General features: G+C 43.3%; 1 protein-coding gene across 1 annotated transcript; it reads right to left on the minus strand.

Annotated features, from left to right (window-relative positions):
- Window positions 1-2,816: 2,816 nt before the first annotated feature.
- On the minus strand, window positions 2,817-13,047 carry Cabp5 (calcium binding protein 5). The gene is made up of 6 exons (XM_028884922.2): window positions 12,713-13,047; window positions 10,412-10,442; window positions 9,785-9,928; window positions 7,612-7,721; window positions 5,612-5,759; window positions 2,817-3,205 (listed from the first exon to the last, which is right to left on the minus strand). The coding sequence occupies exons 1-6, from the start codon at window positions 12,773-12,775 to the stop codon at window positions 3,180-3,182; spliced, it is 522 nt and encodes a 173-aa protein (XP_028740755.1). The 5' UTR covers window positions 12,776-13,047; the 3' UTR covers window positions 2,817-3,179.
- Between the last annotated feature and the right edge of the window lie 656 nt (window positions 13,048-13,703).

Here is a 13,703-nt window from a genome sequence, read left to right on the forward strand (position 1 = left end):
TTCAAAAAGCCCATGCCAAGCCCAGAGTTTCTTTCTTCCTGCTGCCTAGGGATCTGGATGTAAAACTCTCAGCTACTTCTCCAGTACCTTGTCTGCCTGCATGCCACCATACTCTCTGATAAACCTCTGAAACTGCAAGCAAGCCCCAATTAAATGCTTTCTTTTATAAGTGTTGCCATGGTCATGGTGTCTCTTCACAGCAATAGAACACTAAGAAACTCACCAAGCCTATGAGCCTTGACTTTAGCTAAGCAATCTACCCTCATCTCCCCACACCTTCCCACTTTGCTGCATTTCCCCTCTGTTAAAGGCTGAAGTGCCCTTGTGATGGAAATGGAATCAGGCTGGGCAGATCCCTCTTAAGAAAGGAACTTTGTCCAATTGTCCTGGCTGCAGAGTCATCAGTGGCCAGCCCAAGTTAGAAGTAGCCTCAGCTCCAAGTGGCCTCCCACCCCCTAGGCTCATGTCCATCTCAGTTGACAGAGTAGGAGTGAATGAGGCCAGATTTCAGGTGTTGCAGTTCAAGTGAGACAACTCCACAGGGCTGTGTCCAAAGCTCGGTTTCTTCTGCTTGATCCCACCCCTTTCACTTTCCTTCACAGGGTTGATTCTCTTGCAGTGAATCTCCTGCCAGTTCATGTTGACCCTCATACAGAGAAAACACTTAGAAAACCTAAACTGAGACATACCATCTTCAATGAGCTCTTTTCTCTTGCCATTCTAATTAAGCTATTCTTTATTCTTCCCAAATTTCATCTGTGTGTGTTATTTTGTTTTTTATCTTTAAAAATACATCTTATTCTTTGATAGCTTCAAACATTTATTCAGTGTATATTGATCATATCAATCTACCACTACCTCCCTCTAACTCTCCCTAGTGACCCCACCCCATTCCCTTATCAACATCATGTCCTCTTTTTATTATAATTAATAACCCTCTGAGTCTAATTAGTGCTACCCACGCATCAGTGGTTTTGCCCAGCAGTGGACACTGAATTCTACAATACTGATCTGCTAACAATATGACAGTTATGGGGGTAACCAACTGCTAACTGATTGGCTATGAAGCCTGCATCATGAGAAAGAATTCATGTCTGGGTACTGTAAACCTGGTCAAAAGCCTGTGGTTATAGAAATCATAGGCCATGGAAGAAAACCCGTTGTTTCACAAAATGGTTATTCTGTCAAACTGCATCCTAAATATTTGTAGATATAAATAGATTTGTGGTTTTTTCAGAGCTATTTTTTTTTTTAATCTGATCAGAGAAACTACTTCATGCTGTGGGTAATGATTAATACAGAGACTCATAACTGGCCAAAGTGCCAAGTATAACTAACTCTGAGTGCTCATCTGTGAACAAACCATCTATATCAATCTTCCACCAAAGCTCAGGTAATATAACGGAAGGGAAGAGCTGAAAAATTTTAAGAGTTGGTGGATGGGAAGGAAAGCTGTAAAACGCTGATTTCTGGGCACAGGAAGGCTGTGGACTTCATCAACTCATAGTAGCAATAATTATCTGCGCAAGATCAAGTAAGTCAAAACTCCATCACAGATGGAGGCAGGGCCACTAAGTCTCCACCCCTATTAGAAGAGTGATTGGCTGTTTCAAATGGGATAATCACTCTCTTTGAGTGACACTGCCACTGGTAGGCTGCACATGTCCCAGTAGATATAATCATCCCACTTTCTCACTTTACCTCCCTCCAGATCATCATTCCCAAGAAAGCCAAGACCGTATCTTCAATCTCCTCTTTTTAATGTCTATAGATGTTTTGCCTGCACATACGTGTGTGCATGACATGCATGCAGTTCTCATAGAAGCCAGAAAGGGAGCCAGATACCCTGAAATTGACATTACAGATGGTTATAAGCCACCATGTGTGTGCTGAGAATCAAACCTGAGTCCTCTGGAAGAACAGCAGCCAGTACTCTTAACTGCAGAACCATCTTTCAAGACCCATAGTTGAGTGTTAAGAATCCTCGTTTAGGATTTCCTGAGTATTAACATGCTTTCCTCTGGGTTGAAATGTTTCAATTCAGAGAAAACTACTACACAAATACTAAAAGGAAAAAATGCTAAAATAAATTCAAGTGGTCCCCAGAGAGTAACATAAACAGAGAAACCACAGGCAAGAGGATAAGACATATATTATTCTTCTACTTTTACTTTATTTCAGTCATATACATTGAGGTTATTGGGTCATAGATCAGATAACATATTCTATAGTTCTACCTAATGGACTTCAAAGCAAGAAAAGTTGGGAGAAAGGCATGACAAGAATTCATTATCTTGAGTGATAAAGTAGCTGAAGTGCCCAGATCCATGTGAGCATGTGAGGGATGGAGTCCATGAACCACCTAAGGTAGAGACTCACCTGAAGCAACCCAGAGCAGATCAGCACAGGGGCAGAGGGCTTCTGGGAAGGGCATTTCAGTCACCTGGCTGAGCTAGGGATTTGGGGGATCCTGTCTTCTCCCCCTACTCGCTCAAGCTCAAGATATTTTGCAGGGGATTAGTTCCCCCCAGGGATCAGCCTGCTCTAAACCTTGATAATCCAGATTAGTGGTTTAGCTCAGTTCCCCTTGGTTATCTCACACTGGGACAGGGACATGGGTGTTTACAGGGGAGCAATGGACTGTGCTTCTGGGAAATTGGGAAAACTCAACCTTGAAGGCCTCCTTCCTGAGGCATTTCCAAGCTGAGACTTATCAGGATCCCCATTACAGCCCTGTGACTGGTGGGACACTCTCTTGCCAAGAGAAGGAAACAGGGTTGTTGTTAGAGGAGCCAGGAGGAAAGTAGGCTCGGTGTGGAACTTTTTGAAAGATTTTCTTTTCTTCCTGCAGGCTGTGAAAAAGTTCCCCACACCATCTTTTCCCAAGGGAAACATGGAAGGAGAATCTGCTGGGAAACAGAGAATTAGGGAAAGATGTCATAGCCCCTGGAATGTTTGAGTGGCAGCTGGGTCCTAATGCAATTCCTACTTATGGACACAGTCTTCCTTCTAAATCTGCTTCTATAGTTGTCTCTGCTCCCCGAAAGCAAAGCAACTGTTTGCAGTTACACCCCAGTCCATAGCACGGCAAGTCCACTCCCACCCTCCACCCTTCAAGGGCTCCTGGGAATCCAGTCTCATGTTGACAAGGCAGTGTGTGTCTGGAGCTTATTACCTCTTCAACGAGACATCATCTTCACAAACTCTGAAAAAGAAAATTTCCTGTGAAGCTCCTCTTAGTAAAAGCAACTGGGGTTACTTTGGGGAGATTTTCCTGTATTGTAGGTAGTGACATCCATCTTTAGGAAATGACTTGAATTCTCTCTGACACAATGTCTATAAAATCATACTAAGTGCTTATAAATAGAAATTATTGGTTTCATTTATTTCATCTTTTATTGAAATTTATTTCATATATGATATTTATGTCATCTTTTCTTTTTCTTGTGTGTGTGGTATATGCTTGTATGTCCAGGTGCATGTGCACCCACACATGCACATGGGGAGGCTAGGGGAGGGTGCCCAGTGTCCTCCTCTAATGCTCCACATCTCATTCCCTTGAAAATGGGTCCCTCCCCAAACCTGGGGCTCACTAGTTGTCATTGTTGTTGTTTTAATGTGCATTGGTATTTTGCCTACATGGATGCCTGTGCACCACATGCACACAGTGCCCAGAAGATCTCACTGGAACTGGAGTTGTGAACTGCCATGATTTCTGGGTTCTCTGGAAGAGCAGCTAACACTCTTGACCACTGAGCCATCTCTCCAGACTCACCTCACCAATTCTTTGTTAAGCTGATAGCCAAGGAACTGCAGTGAACCTCTGATCTCCACCACTATCCCCCACCAGTTACAGCCATGGGGCCACGCCTGAACATTTTTTTTTTTTCACATGGGTACTAGGTATCCAAACTCAGGTCCTCATGCTTGGGTGGCAAAAGCTCTTACCCACTGGGCTATATGTCTAGCCTTGTTCCATATTTCAACCCTCCTGGTGCCATCTTACAGAAAAGAAATAGAGGCTAGCAAGGGACACTGGCTTGTTCAAGATCAAGTAGACAGTGAATAAAATGCCCTGAATGAACAAATTGCCTATTACTTTGTCTAGACATAATGTCAGATGAATTTGCTGGCTCCACAACATCTTGAGGTCATCTTATCCTTCCCTTGCTTGTAAAAATCTTCCTAAAAATCTGATAGCCACACCTCCACCTCTTCCCCATTTTCACTGATGCACAAAGTATATCTGAGACTGATAAGATCCAGTGGGTACCCAACAAATTTACTAAGTTTTCATTTGGGGACTTGCAGACATGGCTTTTCAAAGACCCCTCTGAATGGCTGGGGAGCTGGATCCATGAGTAAGAGTGTTGGTTGCAAAAGCATGAGTAGCTCAGTTTGAATCCCTGGTACTCACATTAAAATTTCCAGTGTGCACCTGTAACCATAGTGCTGTGGGAGGTGGAAAGAGGAGGATTGTTGGATCTTGCAAGTTACCAGCCTAGCTTCAGATTCAGAGACAGCCTTGTCTAGAGGGAATAAAGTGGATAGTGATAGAGATGGACACCCAATACCCTCCTCTGATCTCTGTGAGTGTACATACACACACATATTGTACATTTGCCTCACACACAAACACCAGCAAAAGGAAGGGGTGGGTGGGAGATCCTCAGCTGCTCTGCAGCATGGAAACGAACATAAGATACATTCCATGGAAAAGAACAAAAAGGCCTGTCAGGTTTAATGTATGCAGGCAAGGGAAAGGGGAGATTGGCATGTGTCTTTGAAGGATGTCTTAGAAGTGCAACAAGTGGACAGGAAGTGAGTAACAAAGGAAGAGAAGTTAAAGGTTAAGCAATAGGGGGCTGGAGAGATAGCTCAGAGGTTAAGAGCACTGACTGCTCTTCTAGAGGTCCTGAGTTCAATTCCCAGCAACCACATGGTGGCCCACAACCATCTGTAATAAGATCTGGCACCCTTTTCTGTATATATAATAAATAAATAAATCCTTAAAAAAAAAAAAGGTTAAGCAATAGGAAACACATTTCCCCAGGGCATACCAATTCACAGCATGGTTGCAGAAGACAGGGCTAGGTGAGCTGAAGAGGCATTGCCTTGGAGAACAGACTACACATTTTGGTCCCATGCCTGAAGGCAATAGCTAGATGCTGAGTACTTTAAACCAGAGAATATCACAATTTAAACTTGATGTAGCCAACGTATGCCTCCCTCAGATATGATCCCACAGTGTACTAGTTTATAGTTATTATCAATTTGACACAATTTAGAGTTGTCTAGGAAGAGGAAATCTCAACTGAAGAACTGCCACAATCAGACTGGCCTGAGAGCATAAATATTGGGCATTGTTTCGTGGCTAACTGATGCAAGAGGTCCCAGTCCACTGTGGGCAACACCATTCTGTGGGTAGGCGGTTTCTGCATGAGAAAGCTATCTGAGCAAAGGCCAGTGAGTGAGCCACTTTATCACAGCAAGAGAAATGAAACCAGAACATTCAAATGCAAACTTGGAGAGCTATAAGGAGTGGGTGACTTGGAAAACCACATGAGGAAGGAACAGATGTAGATTCCTGGATTTCTGCCCAGTGTATTACCTTCAAAGTCAACAGTGCCATCTCCATTGATGTCAGCCTCCTGTACCACTTCAGAAATCTCCCGGGGTGTGAGCTTCTCCCCCAGCAGCCTCTGCATGGCCTGCTGCAGCTCTGCCAATGTGATCTCCCCATCTCCATTGGCATCAAACTAAACAGAAGCAATGAGGCTAGATTAGCTTCAGTAGTGATTACAGCCTCAGGGAAGGTCAGGGTTCCAAGCCATCCACTGGAGGTTAAAAACCAAGCTAAGCACTGAAGACATGTCATCCACTGGAATGTTAGCTCTTCCAGTATAGGGCTTCTTTTAAATTTGCATCTACATTATTTTTAACATATTTATTAAGGGTGTAACCGATATACAAAAAGCTCTATGTATAATGCACACAACTGGATGACTGTAGACATCTGCATAGATTCATGAAATCTGTCACAACTAGTATGACAGATTTATCCATCACGGCCAAGAGCTTCCTTGTTCTTCTTAGCTTTTGTTTGTTTTCCATGTCTTTAAACAAATTATTACATTTATTTGCTTATTTATTTGTTTGATTATGTGTATGTGTATGTGTGGGCACATGCATGCCATGGTGCACCTGTGAAGGTCAGAGGACAATTTGCAGGAGTTGTTGCTCTCTTTCCATTATGTGAGTCCTAGGGATTGAACTCAGATCATCAGGCTTGGCAGTAAGTGCCTTTACCCACTGAGTTATCTTACTCACCCCAAGCTTTTTATTATTATCATATATCACTATATTTTTATGGATTATTATAAGTATTATATTATTATAAATATTTAGTAGAATATTTTATTTATTCTCTGACAATTTCATTCAGCCATGAATAAAATTTTAATTATGACATTTGCAAGATGGATGGTCCTGAAAACAACTGTGTTAATCAAAATAAGCCAGAAAGACAAAAATCAGATGTTCTCTCTCATACATGGAACATAGATTTAAATCTGAGTATGTATATGTATGCATGTGTGGGTCATGAAACTAGAAAGCAGACTATGAGAAGGGAAGAAGAGATGGGAGGAGGAAGAGGGAAGGAGAAAACAGAATACATGTGACATGAAAGCCAAAGAAGGACCAAGGCCTTGCACACACTAAAGCAGTGTTCTACCGCAAAACCATGTTCCCAGCCCCTCACTGTGGGATTCTAGGCAGGGTCTCTGCCACTGAGCCACACCCCCAGCTCCTCACTGGAGGATTCTAGATAGGGGTTTTACCACTTAGCCATGCCCCAGCCCCTTACTGGTGGATTCTAGATAGGGGCTCTGCCACTGAGCCACACCTCAGCCCCTCACTAGGGGATTCTAGGCAGGTGCTTTGCCACTGAGCCATGCCACCAAATCCTGGAGGCCTTATCTGTTTCTTGTTATGTCTAGCACTAAGACTTGCCTCCCTTCCACAAACATCTTCCTGTCCAACAACCTCTATACTAGAAGCTTCCTTCCATAGAACAGCTCTGCCCTTTTGAAAATATCAAACCTTAGATTCTTCCTTCCGTCACAGAAACCAAGATTAGAGGCTCCAGTATTAACCTTGGGAAACATGGGTATCATTTGCAATCCTTGATTCTCAGTTTCTTCATGCATACAATGGGAATAGATGTGTGCTTATCCCTAATACTGTATGTAAGGGTCAAAAAAGATGACTACGTATTGCCAGGTGTTTGGAATATGTAGTTCTCCTTTCCTCTGTATCTAATCCCAACTAGTTGATTTAAATGAGCACTGCCCATGGTGTGGACTAATAAAACTAGCTCCTTGAGGTCTCCCTCACCCCTCTGTCAGCATTATGGAGTTTTTTTTTTTTTTTTTTTTTGGTTTTTTCGAGACAGGGTTTCTCTGTGTAGCTTTGCGCCTTTCCTGGAACTCACTTGGTAGCCCAGGCTGGCCTCGAACTCACAGAGATCCGCCTGGCTCTGCCTCCCGAGTGCTGGGATTAAAGGCGTGCGCCACCACCGCCCGGCGCATTATGGAGTTTTTAACTCACCTCCTTGAAGGCATCTCGCATCTCCTGGACACCAATCATCCCTGCTGTCTCTGCAAGCAATTTGGGGGTCATCAGCTCTACAAAGTCTTCAAAGTCTACACGGCCACCAACTGAGGAAGATGGAGCATGGTTAGCAATGATTCCACAGGTTCTGAGCTTCTATCCCTGCACTACTTTCCCATTTAACTCAGAAATAGGTCAACTCCCATCTTCTTGTATGCTAAGGGTTTTGAGTCTCTTCCTTTTCTCAGACAAGTCAAGCCCTCAGGTTGCTCTAATGTGAATGAACTTATTAGACAAAGGATATAGGTATAACTGGGTGATCTTCAGCAATTCTCATTTTTTTTTCATTTTAAACTCTGTGTGTGTGTGTGTGTGTGTGTGTGTGTGCGCGCGCGCGCGCGCGCGCGCGCACGCGCGCGCATGAGTGCAGTGCCCACAGAGGCCAGAAGAGGGCATCAGATTCTCCTGCAGGTGGCATTACAGATGGCCATGAGCTCCCCAACATGGGTACTGGGATATAAACTCAGGGCCTCTGCAAGAATAGTAGATACTCTTAACCATGGAGTAATCTGTCCAGACGCACACAGCAAATTTCTTACTGGCTTAAGGCTTATTCATCCACCTTCTATAGATCAACAGAAGGAATGTAGATTTAAATGTGGACCAGTCTCTTCCAAGTTTGATGACAGCCATCCATTGCATCCACTGAAATCTGGTGCTAGGGTATCCATGGTGTATCAAAGCATGTTGATGTTCAAGACCCTATCATAAGTGGTATAATATGTGTAATAATATGTGTATACTGTACATGCAGTCTCACATATGATCTAGTGACCTCTAGATTATCCATTATCTGCTACACTCAGATGCTCTGTGAATAACAGCTGTGCTGTATTGTTTAGGTAACAGAGAATAGCAGAAAGTCCTTACATGTTTAGTGTAGATACAGCTCCTTTCTAAATATTTTCTGTTGGCACTTGTTTGAACCTACAGATATGGAGCCAGCATACAGGGGCCTAACTACTATTATGACATGGAATTTAATCTTGTTAACTCAGATCCATGCCCAGGAGCCAACTTAATTCTGGACTCACCCACAGAATAAACCTAGGTTTGCATTTAATGATGCATTGCTGAGAAATACTACTTACTCAGTGACACTGGATCCAAGTCCAGGTGCATATTCAGTGTCCATCAAGCTCAACACCAAGCTACTCTACTGATAAGAACCTACATACAGTAAGGGCTCATTGGGGAATATGACCTTTCCCACAGTGGCACCCTTTCTACAATACAATGAATAAGTAAGCCATGATCATATCTTTACTTGATAGATCAGGAAAGTGAAAACCAGGAATAGTCCAGAAATATTCCACTGTTCAAAATGGCCAAAATGAGTAAATAATGAAAGTGAGACTTGTGGGCCAGGGAGATGGCTTATCAGGTAAAAATTATTTGCTGCCCAGCTTGATGGCATTGAGTTTGATCCCCAAGACTCCCGTGGTGAAAGGACAGAGCTGACTCCTGAAAACTGTACCCTATCACACAGATGTTGTAGCATCCGCATGTGCCCCTTCTTCCATTAACACACAAAATATATAAATGCAATTTAAAATTTTTAAGTGGGAAGCTGGACAGGCTCAGCTATTAAGAGCACAGTCTGCTCCTACAGAGGACCTTGGTTTAGTTTTCAGAACCCACATGGTAGCTCATGACTATATGTAACCCCAGTTCCAGGGAATCTGATACCTTCTTCTGGCTTCTGCAGGTGCACAGACATACATACAGGCAAAACATTCATACACATTTTTTTTTAAATCTTTAACATTTTTAGTCATAAAAGGTGCAACTGGTATCTAGATCCATCTTTAAAAGTCTTTTTTTTTCTTTTTTGACTCATTTATTAACATTATATTTATTTATAATATTTTTAATTTTATAATTTAATTTAATTTTATATTTCAGCCACAGATTCCCTTGTTCTCCCCCCTCCCGCCCCCCTAAAAGTCTTTTTTCTAACCACTTCAAATGCAGTACAGTCCGAGCTGCTTTCTGGCAGACAGCTCTTTCCCCTGGACCACCTTCCTATTTAAAATGCTACTGTCAACCTGAACACCTTCCTCATTCCCACCCTGTCCTAACTCCAGGCATGCCCCTGACCCGTCCTCACGGTTCATGCGGATTTGCTGGCCCAACTCAGTCAACTCCATCTCCGTAGGCATGTAACCCATCGTCCTCATGAGATTGCCCAAATCCTTGTAAGAGATGAACCCATCTCGGTCCTTGTCAAATTCAAGAAATGCTTCCCGGAGCTCTAAAAATTAAGAGAGAAGAGCTGTAGAGCAACTTGAAACAGCCAGTGGCTAAGACTGGTATCCCTTGAAACTATCAATAAGACACAACTAGAGATTTTATGAAGGATACATTTAATGAACTAAATGACTCATTTAAAAAAAAAAAAGCAGGGATATATAAAATGTGCTAGTGAGAAGATGACCCCCCAAGAGCACTGAAGTCCTCAGACTCTTGAGTGAACTTACAAGAGATCTCAAAACCAACCAAAGAAAAATAGTAACATTTTTTAAATCTAAAACTTGCATCATTTCTGAGTTCCTCAGACCCATGCAAATGAAACAGACACCCTGTTAACAGAGCCTAAAATGACAGAGAATGAGCTACGCAAATTACATTTAGCAGGGGGAGGGAAAGGAATCCTCACATGAAAGAATTTACAAAAAATGGAGGAGGGGGCAGCAATGAGGGGCTAACATGGAAGGGCATCTAAGCAAGGACTTACCATCAATCTCGTCCTGTCCCAGTGGTCTCTCCTGAAAGGAACACAGGAGAGGAGATTGGAAAAGTCCCACTTCCCCAAACAAGCCCAGTGTTTATCAAGCTTCCTGGTCCTTCACACTCTTTAATTTCATCTTCCTCCTTCCATCTCCACCTCCCATCCCCAGCTCTTCTCTGACCACCCTTTTCTTCCTTCCCCTCTCATTTCCTGTCTCCCATCCTTGAATCTTCATCTCTGATGGTCTGTCCTAAACATGAGGAAGTTAGAACCTCTTCTCCAGATGAAGAAAGTGCAGTATGTCTCATCTATTGTGGTCAGAGCCCTTTCATTGTATTTAAACCTCAGAATCATGTCAGTGAGGTAGACTCAAATATTCTCATCTTATCCAGGAGAAGCTGAAAAACAAAGATTAATGAGCCTACCAAAGGTCACACAGTTCATAAACAGAATATTCCCTTCTGAGGGAGAGATAAATCAATTAATCCTATTCTCCTTTTACTTATTTACCTATTTATTTAATCATTGTGAAATGCAAGCACTTGTGAGGGGTCAGAGGACAATTTGAGGCAGTTAGTTCTTTCCTTCCACCATCCTGGGGATAGAATTCAGGTCATCAGACTTAGCAACAGGTTCCTTTACCTGCTGAGCATTCTCACTGGCCCTTATTCATTTGTTCTATTATTTATTGAGACAGAGTCTCACATAACTAGTAGCCAAGTATGACTCTGAACTTCTGATGCTCCTGCCTCCACCTCCCAGGCACTGGGATTACAAAAACATCCTAACACACCACTTTGTATGAAGCTAGGGATTGAACCCAGGGCCTCATATGTGCAAAGATACACTCTGCCAGTTAAGATACATTCTCAGCCACTTCGTCCTTTTAAAAATGAATTTTTGTTAGCAAAGAAACAGGTTTACACTGGGATATTGTCACACATCTTTATCATTGTTCTTTGCTGTTCTTGTCACCACAACCACATCTAGCACATTTTCCTCTCTCCCCAGTCCCATTTCTTCCCTGGAGTAATACCCTCTTCTACTTTTATGACACATATACTCCTTTGAGATCATTCAGAGGTCAGACACAGGGCTGGGGCTAGGATGGAGGACTCCTGATTCCCATGCCAAATTCTTTCTGCTACATCCCACTGACTCCAGACCGCCACGCTCATTCCCAGGGTGAACATCCCCTTGTGTGAAACAAGTGTTCAGGGTGGTTCGTGAAGAATGTTCAGTGTCGGTCTCCCATCTGAGAATTGCTGGTCATGGTTCCCTACTCGTGAGTACACCTGAGGGTAAGCATAGTGCCTGGGAATTTACTCCATATCAACCTTGTAATGTGAGGTCTCCTCGCTTTGGATTCTTTTCCTCTTTTCTTCCCAAGTAATCTCTTACCTTCCTTCCTCTCGCCCTCCCCATCTTCCCTTCAGTTCCTTTCTCCTGTCTTCTCCTCCCTGCCCTGTCTTGACCCACCGTGACCTGTGTCACCTTCTCTTCTCTTCCCTTCCATCTTCTCCTCTTCCCTCTCTACCCTCTCCTTTTTTTTCCTTCCCCTTTCTGGTGATTTTAAAGCCTTACAATGAAGTCCATGTTCCTAAGAATCAAACAAGATTGAATAAGTAAATAAATAAGTACATGAATAAATAAATAAGTAAATAGATAAAATCATGATGCTCATTAACTCTATAGACTTAAAGCAAAATACTTCATGATTTAATGGTCTCAGTGTGCTCCCTTGTAAAACAGGAATGAAATTATACCCAACCTCGTGTGCTGTTCTAAGGACTGAATGCCATTATCAGGCATGTAAACTATTTTGCACAGGACAAGGCACACAGCAAGACTCAATAAGCAGTAGCTGCTGTTAATACCATCATCAGCATCCATCAACACCATCACCATCATCATCATCAGACGCAGCAGCAGCACCACCATCACTATCATCATTGTCATGATCATCACCACCACCACCTTCACCATCAACATTGTCATCACCAGCAGCAGCAGCAGCAGCACCATTACTGTCATCACCACCATCACTGTACGATTTCCCATATAAAACGATGATGTTATCAACAATGGCTCCATCCCATCTCCCTTTTACATTTCTCTCACTCCACCATCCCCCTTTGCTCCCGACTTCCGACCCCTGTGCTCACACAGTGCTACCTGAGTTCAGTTCATGTTCTGCTCTCTTCACCAGCTCCCCTTGTGGCTCAGCACTTGCATACTCCTCCCTCTTCCCCATGCCCCAGGACCCTTTGCTCTTCCCACGACCTTTCTACATCATCCCCACCTCACCCGCTGCTTCTCAGCAATGCCTTTCCTCAAAAAGATGCAGGCAGGGCCCATGGGAAACTGCATGGGGGCAGGTAGAGTTCACCAAGCTCTGATGTCAAGATGGCCCCTCCTTCCTGCTCCCCTGCAGCAGGCAGCCCAGCTTCCTGATTGTCTCAATCCTTTGCCAATTCTTCCTGCCTCTCTTGGTCTCTCCCTCAGTCCCTGTGACAGATCTGTGACAGCTTATGGGAAATCTCTAATCAGACAGTGGAGGGGTAGGAGCTCTTCCTACCTCCCCATCTGGCTGGAGTGAGATGGGAGGGGAGAGCTAGTGTGGGCCTCTGAAACTCTTTTATCCCCAGAATGGAATTGGATAGTACATTTTGATATGGGGATTAGACTGAAGCCTTCGCTCATTTGCTGTTCCAACAAGCATTTTGAACACTCATCTAAGCCTGACCTTTGGAGACTGAAAGATAGAAAGGATGGATGTGGTATTTCCTAAGTCATTCATGTGCTCAAAGGAGCAGGGTGCAAGAATCCTTGATACCAGAAGGTCATAGATCTTAAGGGGAGCCTACATACTGTTGTTTTGCTAAATAGATACGTTGCCAAACTGCCTTCCAAATATTTAGTGCTGCACTTGACCTTGACTAGAAAAGCTTCTCTCTTCAGTAGGCAGCTGTTAATGCAGAGACAAGAGCTGGTCAAGTGCTGAGAATAAATGTTTGTTGAGTGTCCAGCCCTAAATAGGACATTGCTATCAACCCCTTCCTCAAGGCTCAGGAAACATTAAGGAGTAGCAGTGAGAGAAGGTAAGCACCAAAGGATGAGAAAAGTACTGTGAAATACTGTCTTCTGGACATGGCATGGCCATTTCACTCATGCACTTACTGTACCTATGGTTACTTGCACAAGATCAAGTCAACAAGATCAGTTAGCAGTGGATTTTGAGACACACAGAGAGAAGGAAAGTGTTAAGAGGTGTCCAGCAGGAGTGGGAAGGGGAAAT

This window comes from Peromyscus leucopus, chromosome 1 (assembly GCF_004664715.2).
Source record: "Peromyscus leucopus breed LL Stock chromosome 1, UCI_PerLeu_2.1, whole genome shotgun sequence".
NCBI classification, from domain to species: Eukaryota; Metazoa; Chordata; class Mammalia; order Rodentia; family Cricetidae; genus Peromyscus; species Peromyscus leucopus.